The following is a 20,474-nucleotide window of genomic DNA, read 5'->3' as shown; positions in this document are numbered from 1 at the left end:
CCCCCATGATTGTGATTTCTTCCCCTAGACAGAACATTCCAGACAATACAAGACAGTGATTTTAACGCTTTATTAATGCCGTTAACCACATGTTCTCAGAAGCAGGTCTACCTAACGGGAAATGATTCTCACTCAGCATCTCTAACAGCTGCAGCCCTTACATCAGGCAGCACGGCTCTATAGCCACTCCTGTTGCCGCTAATCTAAAGCTCATAACGCACTCATGCCTTTATTTTATATTGTAAGCTTAGATGAGGTAGAATTATCTTGTCCCCTCCAGTGAGGAAAAAAAGAAAAGGTGGGTAAACACCTAGACCAGTGTTTCCCAACCCGGTCCTTGGGGATCCACACACAGTCCACGTTTTTGCTCCCCCTCAGCTCTTAGTAGCAAAAATGTGGACTCTGCAGTTCCCCGAGGACTGGGTTGGACTAGAACACAGCGATTCCCTCAGAGGAGGGCAGGGGGCCTGGGGACCTCAGTAACCCCCCCTCCCCCCTCCTGACCGGCAGCTGGCCTGCGGTGACCCTCCTGTTAGGAGCGATTAAAATCCGTGAGCCTCAGGGACCCGGCTTGGCTGCCACCCAGGGCTACAGTGGAATGCTGCCTTTCCGGCTCACGGTGAAAGCCGCGGCACAGACACAGGAAATTAAGACTAGGGGCTGCCCGGGTCATCATGAAACCAATGTGCCCCCCATCCCCCCCTTTACGTCAGTGTGGCGTGACTGGGGACGAGCCAAGCACCACTGGAGGAGAGCTGGATCATGAAGCAGAGTCCATAATCTTGGCAGCTGGAGGACCGTCGATCAGCCACCACAGGAAGGCGTTCCTTAAAACCGAACCACCCCATCCAACCCCCCCGGGGAACCTCCAGCACTCTGTCACTTGGATTGCTGAAGCCAGAGTGTCATTAATCTGTCTATGGGAAACACTACACACACCGCATGTATCAGAATGAGGGAGGAGAAAGTAATCAGTCACTTTAATAGGATAAGCCAGTCAGAAAAGTATTTTAACTCTAATAAATGTGGGTCTATGGGCTGATTAGGGGTTTGGAAGTCAATCTCATTAGCCCAATACCAGGATAATTTTCCCCTGTTACCAAACCACATAATATGAAAGCAAATGGGTGGATTGTGGGCTGCCTGACCTACTAACAAGGTTAATCTGTTAGCGTGCAGCCTAAACTAGTTTGGGAAGCGGTGGGACTGGTTATTAAACAGGCACTGGTTTAACAGGACAGACCAACTGATCCCTGCAATAACAGAATAATTACAAACCATAACCCTACATCCTCATTTCCTTCTAACCTGTGAAACTCACATTTCATCAACTAAACAGGATCTTAGCAGTCAACGCACCCTCCTCATCGCTGCAATTCAAAAAGCACTACGGGGGACACAGCGGCTTCCATTAAGGCTGCCGTTCAGAGCGGATGCTCCGCGCTAACGAAGAACCCCGTCGATTCGCGCAACGGGTCCGCTCAGCCGCCGTTCCCTGTGACGCAGATCCGCAGGTGATTAAGGCCCCTCTACATATCGATGTCTGCGGACTCGTGCTTTGCTGCTATAGCCAAGCGTACGCATTCAGTCTTTAAGGTTTAACAGTGATTACAGCAAAAAAAAAAAAAGAAAGAAAAACGCCTTTACTTCACTTCCCCCCCACCTGCCCACCATATGAACATGGCGCATTCTCTGTCCACAGGGCTCTCTCCGTGAGGGTGTAGCACAGCACACCCCCTGCACACTAAGGACCACAACTAAGCGGATCGGCTTGCTGTTTCACAGTGCCACCGAACCGCGGCTAATGAACTACGGTAATAAGGCTGATTATCTCTAAGCAAAGCAGGAACCAAGATGGCTACCCCCATCCCCTCCAAAAAAGGCTGAATGCCACCACCCCCTACCCCAAGAGTGATCACTGCTTCAAGCTACCCGCTGTTGCCGCCCAGTATAAATCGCAGTGTCAGATGTGAATAGCATCACAGCATATCTTATATGCATGAGTGTCCACCGCGTCTCCCCCATAAATAAATAGGAGTCGCCACAGAAACAGGGAGCTCTGATGCCAGGCTTTAACCTGACTTAATACAGCATTAAATCTGAAATAAAATCAGGGCTAGCCAGGTGCTAACGCCATCACTCACTAACAGGAGGGAGGCCCTGCACACACACTGCCACTATCTTTCCTAACACTGGGACAAATAGTAGGCAGCTTTGTGTCAGTAAGACGCCCCCTCGAAGGGGGCGCATGGAGGAACTCCCACACCGTATCAGCTCTCTATTCAAGAACGCCTAGAGAGAAGCTAACCGCTAATGACAGGCGCTCCAGCCACCTGGAGCCCGGCACTGCTCAGAAATGGACACACACAGATAGGGAGACTCAAGCAATTATGCTGTAACACTGAGAAAGTCGTGAAAACACCATAGGAGCAACATGACGAACAATGAGAGAGCGTGACCTGATGAGCACACTAAGTGTGTGGACGTGGATACAGGAACCCCGATGACATCACAGACAGAAGGCCGTCTGGGGGATTCCCACAGGCCTTACACAAAGACTACATTTATGAGGCTATTCACACCAATGCCTTTTTGTCCATTTGCAACGTTGACAGGCAAAATGGCATGAGACTGTAATGACTCAGGCTTCCTGAAAGTTACTCTTTTTGTCCCGGGGTGTCTCTGCTAAACCCGAGGGCTCCAGCATAGGCACCATCACCCAAAAAGGCACTCGGACACAGCAGGAGAGCCTCCTCTCTCTCCAGGGGGGAAGTGGGGAAGGGCTCTTCAATTCTTAAATCGTGTCTGCTCACAAATGTGGTTGAACTTCCTGGAAGAAACCAAGAGAAAAGACGGCACTTCACTTACTGTCTCAAAAGTCAAGTAAGCAACAGAGATGAGGGAGTAGCTCCCCCTGCTGATGAAAAACACAATAGCACTTGATGTGAAGAGGCAGACTTGATGAGATCACGCAGCCTTAGGTCAGGTGGGACTCAAGGGACTGCAGGGGTGTTACGACTATGGATGTGTAAACTGAAGAACTGAAGGGTTAACTTAAACTTAACCAAGGAGGGACCTTGCCATACCTTACAAAGGGCTGCCTAACATGAATCGTTACAGGCAATGATTTTTTTTTTCTTCTATTGCTTATTCCTTACGAACCTGACAGCTAGAAAATGTGGAACAAGCCAGCAGGCAGAAGTGAGCCTGAAGGATGCCATAGGCAGTGCATGCCATTAGGGGGCGCCGTGAGAGGTACTCACATAGCATGGTGGGCCTTCACCTGTGTGCGACAGTTGCGTCCCCAGTAGCAGTCAGGACGAGACGTCACAGCCGCTGTGTGTTCAGAACGGGCAGAGGGAACAGAGGTCAGATAGTGCTGTCAGCACCTCCTCTGAAGGAGCGGCCGGGTCGGGCCGGGGCTCCGAGGTCTCACCTGGAAGCTCGGAGGCCGGGATGTTCTGCCTGTACTTGTAGGCCAGTTCCTTGAAAGCTCTCAGGCCACAACAGTGGCACAGGACGGTGTTGGCAGTAATGCGATAGTCTAAGATATTGGACAGGAGAGCACCCGTTACATTCAGGGGTGCCCGGGGATCAGGGCGGGGAGGAGGGGAGGTGGGGTGGAGCGGGGCTCGTCAGGCAGCAGCTGACCTGATAGGTGGAAGGTACCCTGCTGAAGGGCCTGCAGGCTGTCCTGGAGCATCTCCTTCCACGACATGCCTCTGGAAGCCAGGTAATTCTGTCAGAAAAAGTACTGTTAGACGTAGAGTGGGTCTCAGACAGGGAGTATTGCGACCAAAGGCAGCTAATACAGGACAGCTAAAGGTACTGCTGGGTCTGGATAAAACTAACGTGATTAAAGAGGAAATCTACAGACTGGAGAGAGCCAGCTGAAGACTGTGCACCAGACAGAAGGAAACTAACCAGAGCAAGTGTTTGCCAGACAGGGAGAGGTCTACACCAACCAAAGTGGCTGTTTGCTAGTCAGAGAGAGGTCTACATTAACCAGAGCAAGTGTTTGCCAGACAGGGAGAGGTCTACACCAACCAAAGTGGCTGTTTGCTAGTCAGAGAGAGGTCTACATTAACCAGAGCAAGTGTTTGCCAGACAGGGAGAGGTCTACACCAACCAAAGTGGCTGTTTGCTAGTCAGAGAGAGGTCTACATTAACCAGAGCAAGTGTTTGCCAGACAGGGAGAGGCCTACACCAACCAAAGTGGCTGTTTGCTAGTCAGAGAGAGGTCTACATTAACCAGAGCAAGTGTTTGTCAGACAGGGAGAGGCCTACACCAACCAAAGTGGCTGTTTGCTAGTCAGAGAGAGGTCTACATTAACCAGAGCAAGTGTTTGTCAGACAAAGAGCAATCTCTTTTAACACAAGTGACAATGTGCCAGACAGAAAAAGTGGTCTATATCAACCAGCGCGACACTGTCAGACCAAGAAAGGTCTATTTTAACCAAAGTGATTGTTTGCCAGAAAGAGGGAGGTCGATATTAACCAGAGAAGAGGGGAGACTACCTGAAGGACATCGGACTCGTAATTATTGCTGTTGAGCACTCCATCAAGGCATTTTTCTGTGAGGTTGAGTTCTGTGGAAACAAATATTCATGAGGAGGACAACAATGACGACAACTCAGGTCATCAAACTGCCTCAGAACGGACAAGCAAGCCACTGTGAACATGACTACAGATCCCATGTGGGGAGGACAACCGTTACTGAACTGCATACCGCTGAATGGCGCCAGGCAGCCCTGACATCCGATCCGCTGGCACCCCCAGTACATGTGGCAGAACGGCAGGTGACACGTGGCACCTAGCGGGGCAGGGGTGAAAGGTCAGTGGCGGACCGCAAGCTGAGGAGCTCCCACGGCGAGCGATGCACCATAGAGGTCACTCACACTGCTGCGTGAATAAGGGGTGGTTGGTCAGTTCACTGCGGCGATCTGGCATGGGCTGCAGGCAGCATGTGCAAATCACATGACTGCCCTGGAGAGGGCATGTGTACTCCAGAAGAGCTGGAGGAGGGAAAAATCAGGAAGACTATGACCTCAGTTAATGTCACCATTATCATAGGGACCCTAACTACCAGGGCGGTGATCTGACCACTCTGGGACAGGGCAAAATTCCAGGATCTGGAACACCAAGGGTGTTGATTTCAGGAGTACCTGAAGGGGTACTGGCGGACGTGGAGGGTCCCTCCCCTAAAGGCTTAGCGATCTGCTCGCCCCGCATCGCTCCAGAGACAGAGGCCCCATGGATGCCATCCTTCCTGTAGCCAGGACACTGCCTGCACATGACGAAGGGCTGGCTGGAAGACGGACAGTGGGTGGACCAGTGGTCAGGACCGGAAGAGCCGCAGTAGGCTTTTGTGAGACGGCGGTGTGCCAGGACATTCTAGCTGTGGGGCCCACCTGACGTCAGAGGTATCGCTGTCGTTGTCAGAGAGCTCAAACAGGTAGTCAGAGCTGCCTTCCTCATCGGAGAGGGACCGCTCCAGTTTGGGCTGCACCATGTCCTCAGTGATCTTGTTGCGCATGTCCATGTTCTTCAGGTCCTCCTCGCTGCGGCTTTTCTCTGACGAACACACAGACGGGCGACATCAGGGAGGCCTACCAGAGCAGCACTCCTATTTTCTCCTGGAACTGGGCCTAGCCAGGTCCGAGCACGGCCCGTAGCCTCTGTGGATCCCCTCGTACCTGGGTGCTGCAGCAGGTACGCCTCCACCAGGTTGTTAAGGATGTGGTTCTTGCGGATCCTCTCCACGGGGCAGCGGCACGTAGGACACAGAGATGAGCGTTCCATCCAACTGGAGTAGCAGGCGGCGCAGAAGGTGTGCATGCAGGGCTGGAGGCTGACGGCGGAGAGGGGGGCGAAGGGGCTCAGAACAGCACACAAGAGAGGGAACCAAGAGACAGATGGACGGACGGAGCGAGCGAGCTCTCACCTCACACAGTCATACAGCAGGTCCTGGCAGATGATACAGGTCAGAGATTCCTCCATCTTGTCAACCTTTGACCCCTCTGCAGCTCCCTTCCGCACATGGGCCTCCACGGGCTCCTTATGGGGGCCCTCAGCCTCAGTGGCCTCAGTGTCAGGCAGGTCAAAGTCATAGTCCTTTTCTGAAGGTAAAGGAACAACAGACTAAGCCGTGATGGTCGAGCGACTCTCTGGGATGGGAGAGAGAGTAAAAACTGAGCAATACCAGTTTTTCTCCTTTTCCTCTCTGGTTCCGTCTCGTCATCCCTAGCCTCAGTCTTACGGACATCTCCCGTACATGGAGGCTTCACTCTCGTGTCTACAGGTTCTGGCCCTGGGCCATCGTGGGATGGGAGAGACGTTTCAGAACCTGCAAGCGAGTAAGACTCACAAATCAGCTTGCCTGGAACACACGAGAAGGAGCTGAGCTTAGAAGCCTAAACCCAGTGGCATTCTGGGTAACCTACCCGAGGAGGCCATCTGAGGCCCACCGTGATGAGCTTCAGCGGGACAGGCCACTGGAGTGGAGGTGCAGAACACATGTGAGCTGGAGGTGGAGGGCTGTGGCTCATCTTGAGCTGCCCCTGCCTGCTCAGGGGATGCTGCTAAAACAAGCACAAACAGCATCAGTCAAGAGCATAAGCCTTCCTGCTAAAAGCCATCTCGTTATAACATCTGGGACAAAAAAAAAAAAAAAAGCTTGTTTACATCCACGTTTGGAACCTCTTTGAAAATGTAGGACTTCAACCTATGGGGAAGAAAAACTACCACTGATTTTCCAGTGATTTTTCACTGTAACAATACATTATACATAATTAAAAGGATAGTGATCTACATTTATACATGCATGCATATAAGAAATATGCATGAGTGTTAGTTTGCTCCGCCGCTATCCAAGTCCGTAGAGCCAGAATTATCCCATCACAAACCAAAGCTGTATCTGAGGATCACAGTGAAATTCTTAAGCAGGGTAGGGCATCGGGCGTAGCACAAACAGTAGTGCAATACAAGACAAGACAGTACACAAATTAGTAAACAAATGAGCAATAAATATATGCAATGTGCAAATAACAGAGATAGTGTGCCGGTTCTCAGAAGCCATCCATGGCTGACAGCTCTTCCTGTACAGAAGGTCGGCATTATGCCCAAATGTAGAATAACACATATTTGCAGACAGACTGAGGACAATCCTGGACATCCCGCCCACTTACAATGGAGGCTCTCACCATGCCCAAATCCATTAAAGCAGTGTTTCTCAATCCGGTCCTCGGTATCCACAGTCGGCCCATGTTTTTGCTCCTTCCAAGCTCCGTCAACCCGTTCTTGCTGCAGAAATGTGGACTATCTGTGGGTCCACGAGGACCGGATTGGGAGACACCGCATTAAAGGAAAGCAAAGAGGACAAACAGACAGCAAGGGCTCACCTGTTGCATGTCGCAGACCAGCCGACTGCAGAGGAATAGAATGGTAAACGTATGCTATGTCTGCAGGGAAGGATACAAGGTTAGGGTGTAAAGGCACAAATTGACAACCTATTTATCAGCGAGGTACAAGGGTCAAATAAATTTATAATGAAAAACTGGTGGCATGGAGCATTTTGGTGGGGGGGTGTTAAGGGCGCGGAAATCTTATTACAATAGTGGAAATAAGTAAAACCATCATCATCATCACTGATGCTCACTTTGCTCTGGGTCGTTTTTCCTGTACACAAAGTAGATCACGTCACCGCTCTGCAAAGGGTGCACCTGCTTCTTAACCAGTTTGGACATGTTGATCACAGTGCCGTTGGTGCTGAGGAAATAAAATTTGTCAATTAATCTCTAAATCTGCAGAAACCACATGAACGGCACACATGGCCTTGGATCCATCATGCGCACATGACTGAAATCACAATGTTAGAAGAGCAAAACCATCACACACTGGGAAAATGAGTCACCGGCGGCCTGTGCGATTAAAGATGGCTGCCACTGTAACAAAACAAATAAGCCTCCCAAATCCACTGGAACACGAGTCATACAACATCCAAAATCACCCCCTATCCCATCCTGTCAGGAGCATTTTGTTAAAGAGTCCTGTGTCCACAGTCAGAGATACACTCAACAACCCACTGTTACACATTGAAATCAGCATGCCTGCCTTTCTTCCTCTTTCCCATCCATCCATCCATCCATCCATCCATGCTTATCCAGAATAGAGCCACTGTGAAACCGGGTGAAACGCCAATTCACTGTAGGGCACATACACTCACAGACAGCATCAATAAACTTTTAACTAATATTTGATGTACTAAAATGTCTAAGTTTATCTCGGAAGAATAAGCGCATCGTTTAAAAAATATGAAACCCCAAAATTACCTCATGTCCTCCAACCAGACTTCACCTGAGTGTTCATCTTGCACTATTTTACAGTGATCCCCTGAGACCAGTTTATTGGCAGGAAAGGAGAGATCGCACCCTAAAAAAATGTAACATACAGATTCGTTGAGCCATATACAATTAACATTTTAATAAAATTCCAATTACATTCCAATTCCAGAAAAGAAAAACTCTGCTAAAATCTACATTATGACCAGCTGGGTGATTTGGCAGAATATTGGAGGACGAATAAAGAACGAGACCCTAATTAACCCCAAGCCCTCTAAACCACACAAAAAGCCTTTATCCCAGGTCTGAATCCCTCCAATGGACATGCGCTCATTAATATTCATAGCACGCATGCGCCGTAGACATTCGAAGGAGGACCTGATAGAGCGCAGCGCACGTCACCTGCGTGGAGTCTGGCAAAAACATCGGGGGGTCGTGGAAATTTGCATAATTACCTACATTATTGTAAGGCGATCCACCCCCATGTACATGAATATTAATTATCAAGTAATTATAACTATTAGAATAACTTTAATAAACAAAGTTTAACACACCTAGTCAGAAATTTAGCGCACGCTTTAAAGTGTTTCATATTAAATTGTTTTTTTTTAACTATCATAAATGGTTATATATTTTTAAAGCGTGTCCTCCATTCTGCATGAAATGCATCGATAATGTATATATTAAACTAACAGCCATCCGCATTCTATAGTCAGTACAAATTAAACAGTTGGACAAAAGACAGATAAGTTAGCGATGGGTCCACCAGTACGTATATAAAAGGGGAAAGTCGCGAACTGGCTACTGTGTCATTAAAGGAACTGAAAAGACGGAATGCGGTTGGGGGGATGTGAAACACAGCTAGTGCATAGTCACCAGTTACCCGGTTTAATCCCGTCTTACCCCTTCTTCTTCCCACTGTGCACTCCTTGTTGACCAGCAGCACTTCTGAGCCCGCACCCGGGTCCATCTTCACCAGCCTCCCCCACGGCTGCGCCTTGGCCCGGTCCTCCATCTCCAAGGGCCGAGCAGCACAGGCCAGGCGCAGCAAGGCGTTAACCTGTTAAACGGTGAGCTGAATACGCGAGTTTAACCCGCTGCTGGGCAAGTCCACATTAAACAGCGTCGGGCGTCACGGCGCCGTAAAACAACAGGGATGTTTTTAACAGAAGAGTGCAAGACTAGTTAACGGAGTTTTCCAGCTGTTAAACCGCAAGCGAGTTTGTCTGAAGGAGAATTCTAGAAAGTTGTTAACGAGAAGACTAGTTAACTTTGTGCATTCTAGCCATAATTAGTCAAAATCGACCGGATTTTTTTTAAATCCGACTTTACTTCAGAAAGAAGTACTCGAATGTCTAAACTCTCCAGACTGTATAAAGTGACTGACTATATTCGATAAATGACTAAGTATTCACTGACAACTAGCTACAGACGAAAGTAAAGGCGAAACCCCCACTTTGAAAACGGTGTCTCCCTCCCCCTTTTTATTTTTCGTCTTTCTTTTCCAGGCCGCTTTTTACTCACGAAATATCCGCGAACACAGTCAAACAAGCACGAATTGTTATCTAATTCCCCGGCGATGCCGACGACCTGCTCCGCTAGCGGACACTCTGCGGCGAAAACATTCTCTTTTGTTATTTTCAGAAGAGATTTAAAGTCCTTTCATTTCCTTGCCTGTGCGCACAGTCACGCACTTCCTGGCAACCAAAGGCATTTACACATGTCAGCTGATGGGGGAGGCAGACTGAGGGAATGAAGCCAGTCTGGGGGACGCCATGTCACATGAGGTATTTACACACATCAGCTGACGGGGGAGGCAGACTGAGGGAATGAAGCCAGACTGGGGAAAGTCATGTCATACGATGCATTTACATACATCACCTGACAAGGGAGGCAGACTGAGAGACATGTGACATGTACACAGGTCAGCTGATGAGGGTGGCAGACTGAGGGATTGAAGCCAATCCAGGGGATGCCATGTCACATGTGGTGTTTATACATGTCAGCTGATGGGGGAGGCAAATTGAAGAAATGAAGTCAGTGTGCAGGATGCCATGTCACATGAGATATTTCTACACAGCTGATAGGGGAGAAAGACTGTGGGAATGAAGCTAGTCTGCAGGACGCCATGTCACATGAGGTGTTTCTACACTGCAATTGATAGGGGAGGCAGACAGAGGGAATGAAGTCAGTCTGGGCAAAGTCATGTTACACGAGGTATTTCTACACATCAGCTGATGGGGGGGCAGACTGAAGGAATAGAGTTAGAACATAGGTAGATAGATGGGAATGAAGTCTGGCTGAGGAATTTCATTTTACATGACACAAATCAGTATATGCAGATAGAAGCAGAATCTAAGAGAATTTTAAAAAGATTTTCCCTGGACAAATGTAGAAATGTAATATTTCCACATTCAAGTGCATCAGTCACTGGTTACACTGTTATACACTTATATAAGCATTTGTATGTTTACAAATTCATAAAATGGATGAATTTGAGATAGATCACTCAACTTCAATGAAATACAATTAAAATGCAAAATAATATAAATGTCATTATTATTAATGTATATAATGGACATGTGATGTTGCCACAGTGTAATCGAACAAAAGAAAATTTTGCTGAGGGGTCCTTCAGGTTTTTAAATGAATATTCCTTAAGAAAATCCCAAATTCCAGATGTGTCTAGTCCAGAATATGACAGAATTATACTGGAATTCCAAATAGGGCTATAATATTTCTGCTGTCGCAATATCTAGAGGGTAATTTCAAGGTATTTTCCTTCATAATGAACACAGCGTGCATGTTTTGCCATTATCTAAGCCAGGTAATTAATGCACTATTAACAATGACGGACTGGGAAACAAAAAAAGTGGTTAATTTGTATTCAGCAGCGTTTCCCTGCTGTCCACCAGTAACTATTAATGAGTCACCCCTGAGTTAACCCCCTGATTTGATTTACAACGATTAGCCAAGCAAAATTACTTTTTCCTTCATGGGATCAAAAGGAGAGATAAAACTCACGGGGCAGGAAATGTCCCTCATTCGATGATTAAAGGCTTAAACAGAGAAATGCATGATGGGAAATCAGCCCACGTTCCGTAGCACCCACCGCTGGTCACTGACGGGAGGTAACCTACGTGGCCAGGGATGCGTGATGATCAGCCGGCACCAGAGGGTGGGGGGTAAGATGCTATGTTACTTTACAGATTGGGTGGATGGTCCCAGGGGGCCCTTGGGAGTCACTCTGGTGTCTGGCCCAGATAAAGAGAATCTGTCTAATATGATCACCCTCTGATCTGTCAGAACCACTGGCATCTGGTCAGAAACACAACCGTGCTTTGCTTTGCACGCTGATTTTAAAGTTCAGGTACCTTCATATCGTCTAGACATAGCTTGTTTATAGCCGAACCCTTCCAAACATGCAGTGGAATCTTATCTGACCACGCACATCACTAAATGTACATTAATAACTGAATATATGGCATAGTAATGCCTGTATATGCATTCTCAGAGGAATACCCAAGTACCCAAGGTAACACCCAAGCAGTGTTAGCTGTTAGACCTTCTGACACACAGGACTCAGGTGTGGTCCAACTGCAAAGCTCAGAGACCTGCCCAATGTCACCGTGCCGGAAAGCAGGGCTGTTTCCTCAGCGATTCCAACCCACCTCCCACTCCCCCAGTAGTGTGCCATTAATGGGAAGGCAAAGCGGGCGCTGATGAGCGTGTGGCTCCCCTTTCCGATAATGGGATCATTCCTCATTGTTAGCATTTGTTCTGGAAAGCAAGGCGTTCGCCCCGAGACAGCTGGGACCCGCAGGAATACAACTGCGTACAAAGCGGGTTATTTATATCAGATAGACGGCAGAGTCAGCTGCTCACAAACACCAGCGTTTCATTACGGATGCGAGTTGTCCTCGGCTTCAGCGCCTACGTAAGTGTGCCTGTTCCCCGTCGCACCTTGCAAGAGCAACTTGAAGATAAATCTAGTGGAGAATGGTACTGGTCCGCCTACCCCTTATCTCTGCCAGTATGTTCACTCTGGATCTCATACTGCTTTGCAGCACTGTGTACACGCATTTATTTAAATGAACAGGAAATAAGCACAGGCCCTTGTCATGTGGGAGCAACCCCCCCCTGGAAGCCTGATAAGGTTCCTACGTACTGTGTGAACATTATCTCCCCAGCTGGCCTAATTACAGCTGCTCGTCGTCCCCCGCCAACTGCGAGAGGCCGTGTCTAATTAGCGCGGGGCTCGCCGAGCATTAGCACGTTATCGCAAGGTTAACTTATCAGCGAGACCGCAGAAGCTGCCAGGGAAGGCGGGGCTGGGCAGGGTGCACTGCACCATCTCGGCCACAGGAGGTAGTCCTCGCTCTTCGGAAACATTTACAAATTGACATTCCCATCACCTTGTGAGGAGCAGCGAAATGATCCACTTTGGACGGGATCTTCTCCCTATTCTTTTTGTAAAGCGTACCAATAAATTGACAAAGAAATTCAAATTAAATACAGAATCTGGGTTCTATCTGTTTTTTTTGTCTGTAATTGCGGCTGGCAGAATGAGCACGGAACATGGAGGTATCTTGATAGCTTCCCATTTCTTTGGTTGTCTCAGGCAGACGGATGAAAATCAAAGAAGTAAGTGCTGGACCTTGTGAAGACCGCTGGAAATGCACAGCGCGTGTTCCCTCATTTGGATATCGAGTCTGCAGCAGACCCGGGCACCACCACGAGGCCCAGAACCATCCAGCTGGCTCAGTATCGTCACAGATGACCACCCACATGCAGAGGATTAGCCGTGGCATGTTACATCGCCCTCTGCTGGCGATTAAATGTTAAACACTGCTCTGGACCCCCGAACGCAGTGTCAACCTGCAGGAGCTAGAGCATGTGCTTGGAGTTCCTCCAAAGCACTCTGACCTCACGGCCAAAGCTGAAGCTCCCAACGGTCCTGCTGTGCGTGATTTCCCAGTTAGCATTCCTCCTGTTCCGAGTCTGGCTCCAATCAGCACCTCATCACAATTGTGTGGATGCCGAGGACCCGGACCGCCATTCTCCCGGCCGGATCTGCTGATTCGCTGCACGGATCCCACGATCAGAGACGGCTGAATCCCCAGAACCACTCCCCCACCCTCACCCCCACCCCCTGGCAATCCAGCCTCATGTGGGAAATTAAAGACAAAGAGAGGGCCTTTGTGATTTCATTTATAAACGCTTTAACATTTCGAGCCTAGAGCGTGCCCTTTGAAAATGCCTATTACACTGGGTGACAAGAATTACAAGCAAATAAAAGGACATGTATTCTAATAATGGATTTCATAATATGCAAGGACATGTAATTATGTTACAGTTAAACTCTTCATTTCAAACTATTCAGCTTGAGTAGAGAAGGTGCCAGTACGGGTCGTGATTAAGCTCACCAAATTAGGCCTATTTCCAGAGCAGCTAAAACAGGAGGAGGGTGATTTATATATATATATATATATATATATATATATATACACACACACACACACACACACACACACACACACACACACACCGGCCACTTTATTAGGTACAACTTGCTAGTACCGGGTTGGACCTCCTTTTGCCTTCAGAACTGCCTTAATCCTTCGTGGCATAGATTCAACAAGGTACTGGAAATATTCCTCAGAGATATTGGTCCATATTGAAAGCATCACGCAGTTGCTGCAGATTTGTCGGCTGCACATGCATGATGCGAATCTCCTGTTCCACCACATCCCAAAGGTGCTCTATTGGATTGAGATCTGGTAACTGAGGAGGCCATTTGAGTACAGTGAACTCATTGTCATGTTCAAGAAACCAGTCTGAGATGATTCAAGCTTTATGACATGGTGGGAGATCCTGCTGGAAGTAGCCATCAGAAGATGCGTACACTGTGGTCATAAAGGGATGGACATGGTCAGCAACAATACTCAGGTAGGCTGTGGCCCTACCATCCGAATGTTACAGCAGAAATCGAGACTCATCAGACCAGGCAACATTTTTCCAATCTTCTATTGTCCAAATTCGGTGAGCCTGTGCGAATTGTAGCCTCAGTTTCCTGAGGTAAAATTTGTTGTTCCTTTTTAGGCCTGATGTTTGGGGTGCTGTCCTCCCCACAGGTGAGACACTCTGCAGGTTGTAACATGGCCCACTGGGTCATCCTGCTGGGTCCATATTTATTTGCGGTAAGTGGAAGTTTCTGCAGGTTTGAGCTTTCTACCATTGCTAAGTTAGTAAGATCCCTTTGCTCAGTATGGATGAGATGGTGGGATATTGGAAATATATAATGTATCGTGAGTCAGTTTAGCTGCATGCTGGTAAGATAGATAGATAGATAGATGAATTGATGGTTGGATGGATGCATGGATGGATGATATAGGTTGTGCACATGTAGCAGCTGTAGGTCACACTTCATGGCGTGGGATTGTTGAGGAAAAGGTTCTTTTTCCATGGAACAGAACAGAACGCCCAGATTCTGTGATGATATGGTTGCTTTCCCGCAAACCTGTCTCTTTGTGTGCCTCCTGCAGTCCATGTTCACCACACTTTCTTCTCCCAGTCATGTGTGAAACAGGTGAATAATGGGGTGGGGAGGCAGGGAGGTGCGTCGGCATGGAGATCCGATGGCATGGGAACGTGAGCATGACCGGGCAAGACCTCGGCCTGTTTTGCCGGTTTGCTTTTGTTTTGCTTTGGAGGACACCTTACGTTGGCGTGTGTCAGGTGATGTGCAAATGATCCACTCGGGGGTGGGTTGGATGTGGGGGTGGGGGTTAAACTGCAACATTAACAAGGATTGTTATCACATGGGCACTATGCTCCAGCACGGACACCAGAGAGGCGCCTTCTAAGGAAGCGTGTGGGTCTTTGATGTGAGGTGGACCCTGGGTGGCTGGAATGCAGGGTGCTTTTTCTCAGTCAGCTACGCTGAATGAAAAACAAGCATGGCAACCCGTCAGAAATACCCCACATTGCCATGACGACATAACACATTTATGCAGACGTTAATTTTACAGTCATGGTTTGGTCGTCATAGAGGAAACACAGAAGCTTAACCCCTCCTCCCAAGATCCTCGTATCGGTCTCTGTGTCCAGCCTTTCCTAGGATGTAGGGATTAAGGCATTTATATGAATGACTTCAGAGAGCAGCATATCTCAGCCTAGATCCTCTATAGTGTGCATATTCTTACTGAAAAATGTCTGATAGCTCAGGGTGGGGGGCCCTGTTCCCTGATACACCAGTGGCATGAAGGAGATTGCTACAGTGTGAGCTCACACCCCCCAGCTCACTTAGTGTTTTTGGTGCCTCATATTACTCTGGAATTGACTGAGTGACACCCTGATGGATGAGGAGGCATCTCAAACTAAGCGACATATGTCGCTTGCTTCCAGAATTCCATGGGCGACTTTTTATATTTAACCGTGAGATCAGAGGACTACATCAGCAGGCCAGTGACTTTCAGCAAGGTCCTCAAAGTGCTCCAGGGGCGAGAAGCTCAGACCTCAAGATGCACTTTGAACTCTGTGTGTGTTTATACATGGCAAGGGGAGCAAGATGGGATACGTGAAATGAAGCTTTCCAGTGGACCTGAACTTGTACTTCTGCAAACGGAAAATAAAGGATCATTTTGTGATATTTCATTAATGCTTCACAACAGCTTGCAGTCGACTAACTGTGCTGTCAAAGCTGAAACACGCAGGAAAGAAATACTGCAGCATTATTCAAAATGTGAGTAGATGAGTATGTACCCCCCCAGGGGGGATTTGTCAGGGCCACACTAGCGATACGCGGGCTTTCCCCGCAGGGGGGGAATGGGTTCTGCTCCCGATGTTCTGGAAAGTGCTCCAAATGTTACCACGAGGATTCAGGAAAGTGTGACAATTTGAAGTGAAGCCAATGACGGTAAAGAAGCCCCCCCCCCTAAAATAATCAGTCAACATAGTTAAAGTTGTCACAATGAGGTCAAAATGGTGGACCGCTTCAGGGTCCGACACGCTGGCTTATTTTTGGTGGTGTGTAATTCATTTACAGGCACGTGACAACATGCCTCTGGGTCCTGTGCTATTACAAGAGGGTTTTTGTCATGCCAGGCTGTCATAGGGTCACAACCCTTTATCTGAGATGCACTGTGAGGCTTCTGGGCTGGCTGTACCTCAGTGTGTAACACTGAAACGCACAAAGTCATCACGAGACATGGACCTGTTTTATGTAACAAGCAGTAGGAAGATCATTTTTTATCTCTGACATCTCCTGGCAGAGATACTTACTATTAGGTTGGTATGACATATAAAGCTTCTGGAAAATTCCTTCCAAATGTTGGTAAAAGGCTGCTATTGACACAATACAGCAGAACAGCTTCCTAGAGATTACAAGATAGGTCTGTGTTGTTTTACACATTTTAACATTCAGAAATAAATACACCGCATTTAGCATTTGTACACATTGGGATCACTGGAAGGGGAATGTCATCACTCACTGAACCCAGAAGATCTCTCCAAACATCTCAGGGGCAGCTGCAGCCCTGAGCTGATGTAAATAACCTTTCCTCACATAGGATATGCTGTCACCGGCCACTAAATGCCACCCTCATCCCTCGAAGCGAGGAACAAAATCACAGGTTATGTCACTAGCGTCTCAGGGGCTAATCACGCGTGACGGATGTACTGAGTGGGACCGTGTACACATGCAGGTGAGAGTTTGAGGTGCTAGTTCTCACCCCCCCCCCCCCCCAGCCTCTCTCAGCCCCAAGTAGAGGAAGGGCAAGGAGAACACTGTGCCAGACAGCTCCTCCTTGGAAGGACTGACTTTCCAGCTGCAAACGTCACTTCATTTCATAGCCTGTGTACCTTTTTTCACCAGTGTGCATTTAAAAAAAAAAAAAACATTTTACTGATCTGACTGAAAAATGAATCTGGAGAAAATTATTTTGGCAACTTTGCCCCCACTGCACTCTTTGTGGCTGGATGATTTATGCTTAGCTGTCATTCTGCCTCAGCATGGCCCTGCTACGGGCACAAGATGGCTGACATTTTTGCTCCTGGGCCAGGCGCATGGGGACACCATCAGACAGCTGTCCGGAATTTCCTTTCGTCTACCTGCGTCTGGATCACATCAGCTGTTGGCTCGTTGACTTTAGGGACTATAAAAAGATTAGGGAATTGTATTAGGTATGCAAGCACCTTTTAGAGGTTCGGAAATGCACACAGGCATTCTCCAGGAGGGCCACGGACAGCCTTTCAGAGAGCTGTGAAACAAAGCGTCTGACCCACCTTCCATGCAGCTTTGAACATCAGCCTTCTGGACACAGAAATTGCTTTTTATTCAGTGAGGAACCTTCCAGAATCGCTGGGCCTGAAGACGCCCCAAGCCAATTTGAATGAGATCGCGGAGCTCCCAGCCTCATTAGCGATCTCCATTTAAAAGACGCGGCAAAATGGAAGTGGAGGCATCGGGCCGTGGAGAGTGAGGTCTAGGGAACAGATTAAGAGCCTTTTGAAACTTTTTTTTTTTTTTTTTTAAAAACGAGCATCGCATCGGAGAGTGGCCAGGGAAATGGCGCGGAGGGCTGCCCGATAGCATTTGCGCGCCTCGGCGAGTTAGCTAAGCCTCTGTTAGTTGAGCCGTTTGTGTCGGACAGCACCTGGAAAAAGAGCAATGGAAGACAGATATCTTTGCCGAAGGTCCTTAATCATTAGGCACATGCCTAAATATCACGGCATTTGTCTAGCATTTAGACTCCCCCATTCGGTGACACCGAATGACACTAGGTCTCATTCCCAGCCGCTAAAGGCGTTAGCTTCGACGGACAGGGGATCCCAGGGAATGTCGCAGGCGTCGTCCCAGGAAAGTCGGCCCTCGAAGATCACCTGCTGATTATGAAGGGGGAGGTCACCGTGTTGGGTGTCACAGTAGCGAAACAGGCGACTGAATCGATATCGTGCACAGGACCTCAGTGAAACGCCACTGTGTTTTATATTCTGTCTCAATCACTGAAGCAATCTCATGGTCGAGGGGATGAAAGTTATCATTCGCGGCCAACAGCCTTCTTATTCCAGCAATGAGGACACGGGAAGAGGAGCCAGGATGGGGAATAGCTGATTTAACCTTGCTCAGTAAGAAGAGGGCATCGCTGACCCCGCAAGCTGCGGGTCAATTAGGCTTTTAGTTCTGCTACAAGCCAGCTTATGAAGCTATGATTGAACCCAAATTAACCGAGCACTTGTTGAATGCTGAGAGATTTGAGGTGTGGCCTGGCTGGATTTCACCGATGTCGCGCTGTGGAGAGGAGAAATGTGTCCAGTGACGTTTACAAAGAGATCTACACAGAGGGACAGAGATCACAGCAAGCGAAAGATGTGGGTCCATCGAGGTTTTTGTTACATCGCTGTTATGCTGCTGCAAAGTTCCCTTTTAAAGACCTTATGGCTTAAAGTCAAACAAAAGGTTCAGTCTCACCAAATGAAAATGGTCAAATGCGCAGAAGATATGAATTAGCCAGCACTGGAGGGCACAGAAAGAGCCAGTGAGTCCTTGATTATTTATTAAATGAGCAGGATAAACGTGATTAATTAAAGTAGGAAGCGACATTGCACATATTACATTGCGTGGGGGGTTTGCCAACGTCCTGTCAGGACATACTTTAAATTTCATCAGGGTCCTTAACTCATTAGAGCTCAGAAGAGACGTGGCTTAGTGGGAGGATGTGACTGGATATGTACTCATACGTCCAGGTAGTGAAGAGGACACTGACAGAGTAGCGAGTCCACAGAAACACTGCCAGGGTTAGCCTGCGGATTCTCCCTATTCACCCAGAGTTAGGATGTGGGGGGTCCAGCTGCCCCCATTTGGAGTTCCTATCAACGTGTAGAGCTCAGGTCCACCACACAAAGCTGGTAGCATTAGAGTAGCACTAGCATCTGAGCCCATACCTCCTGAAGGTCTCTGCGGTCAGGGTCCACACTAAGAGACTCTGTCGGGCCTCTTCAGAATGGGCCAGGAAGTAACCTTTCCCTATTTACACTTCACCGACAATGCTCTAGATAAGGCTCGCCGGCTCCCGTAATGCAGTCGGCCACGCTGTCTTTTGTAGATACTACACTTATATTTAAGCTGCTGTGATTTAATCTGTTCAGTCTAGTTTAATTACTCCGACTGTCTTGATCTTTAGCTTTAATGCTTCTGGAAGAATGTCATCAGTAATCTGATTCAGGCTGTCGCCCTGGGTTAGCGTCTAGCCACACCACACAGAGAGCCAGACTTCAACATCGCATACTGGTTTCGCTGGGGATGTGCTCATGTCGGCCTGTGAGCAGCTTAATATTGAACACAGACCTGTAATCGCTTTTGGACAGAGAGTCCAATGTTAAATGTAAAACGTGAAGAATGCCAATTTAACAGCATGAAGTTTAGATCAGAATACAGAAAAACAACATTTCAGGCAGAGTGAGAACATACTGTTCAGATCAGATCGTAACCTTTACTGCCTTTGCAGTGGTGAATTTGCTAAGACAAAGGCTGTTGGGAAATGTGTGATAATCCCAAACAGTGAAATCATTCAGTGATCAGGCACCAAAGATCAACGTCAGGTGACCAGACCTGGGCAGTTCCGCTGCCAATGCCAACATGTAGGAAGATCATCTAAATGAACTCAGGGTAGGTGATTGTTTGTCAGGGCTGTAGCTCAGCAGGTTAGGAGGCTGTGCTTGTGACCAAAAGGGTGGCAGTTTGAACCCCAGGGGTTGGCACAGCACTTTCTTCATTGGGCAGTTGAGCAACGCCCCTCACCTTCAGGGACTGGCTCACTCTGTTTTCTGAAAAAACATATTTTACTTTGGGTAACACATAACTCTACTTGAGCTGAAAGTGCCGGAAATATAAGGCACCTGGCCATCTCTGGGGGCTGTGGGGTGGCCCTTTTCTTCCCTGCAGGAGCTTTTTTTAGAGATTTGTACGTCAAGAGTCCATGAGACAGAGAGGCCATTGAATTTCAATGACTGCTTCAGTAGCCTCGCGATGGTCTGACCAAGTCTGGCATGAGGGATGGTGGAGAGGGACAGCGAGTGAGCATTAGGGGGTGAGGCAGGTCACAGACGGGCACTGAGCCCCATGTCCCCCGCGGG

The 20,474-nt window shown here is 48.1% G+C and overlaps 1 protein-coding gene across 3 annotated transcripts; it reads right to left on the bottom strand.

Annotated features, from left to right (window-relative positions):
* Nucleotides 1–56: 56 nt before the first annotated feature.
* On the bottom strand, nt 57–10,095 carry chfr (checkpoint with forkhead and ring finger domains, E3 ubiquitin protein ligase). 3 transcript variants are annotated; one of them, XM_048992108.1, is made up of 17 exons: nt 9,243–10,095; nt 8,331–8,430; nt 7,658–7,767; nt 7,401–7,460; nt 6,444–6,581; nt 6,203–6,310; nt 5,945–6,119; nt 5,697–5,851; nt 5,412–5,574; nt 5,166–5,308; nt 4,899–5,015; nt 4,730–4,813; nt 4,519–4,589; nt 3,652–3,739; nt 3,437–3,544; nt 3,264–3,336; nt 57–2,830 (listed from the first exon to the last, which is right to left on the bottom strand). In XM_048992108.1, the coding sequence occupies exons 1-17, from the start codon at nt 9,352–9,354 to the stop codon at nt 2,788–2,790; spliced, it is 1,848 nt and encodes a 615-aa protein (XP_048848065.1). In that variant the 5' UTR covers nt 9,355–10,095; the 3' UTR covers nt 57–2,787. The 3 variants fall into 3 exon arrangements, with proteins under 3 accessions (XP_048848065.1, XP_048848047.1, XP_048848057.1); XM_048992090.1 differs by having other exon boundaries at nt 6,203–6,346; nt 9,243–10,092; XM_048992100.1 differs by having other exon boundaries at nt 6,203–6,346; nt 6,444–6,578; nt 9,243–10,092.
* Between the last annotated feature and the right edge of the window lie 10,379 nt (nt 10,096–20,474).

Source organism: Brienomyrus brachyistius, chromosome 2 (assembly GCF_023856365.1).
Source record: "Brienomyrus brachyistius isolate T26 chromosome 2, BBRACH_0.4, whole genome shotgun sequence".
Lineage (NCBI taxonomy): Eukaryota > Metazoa > Chordata > Actinopteri > Osteoglossiformes > Mormyridae > Brienomyrus > Brienomyrus brachyistius.
This window is presented reverse-complemented; position numbering and strand designations above follow the sequence as displayed.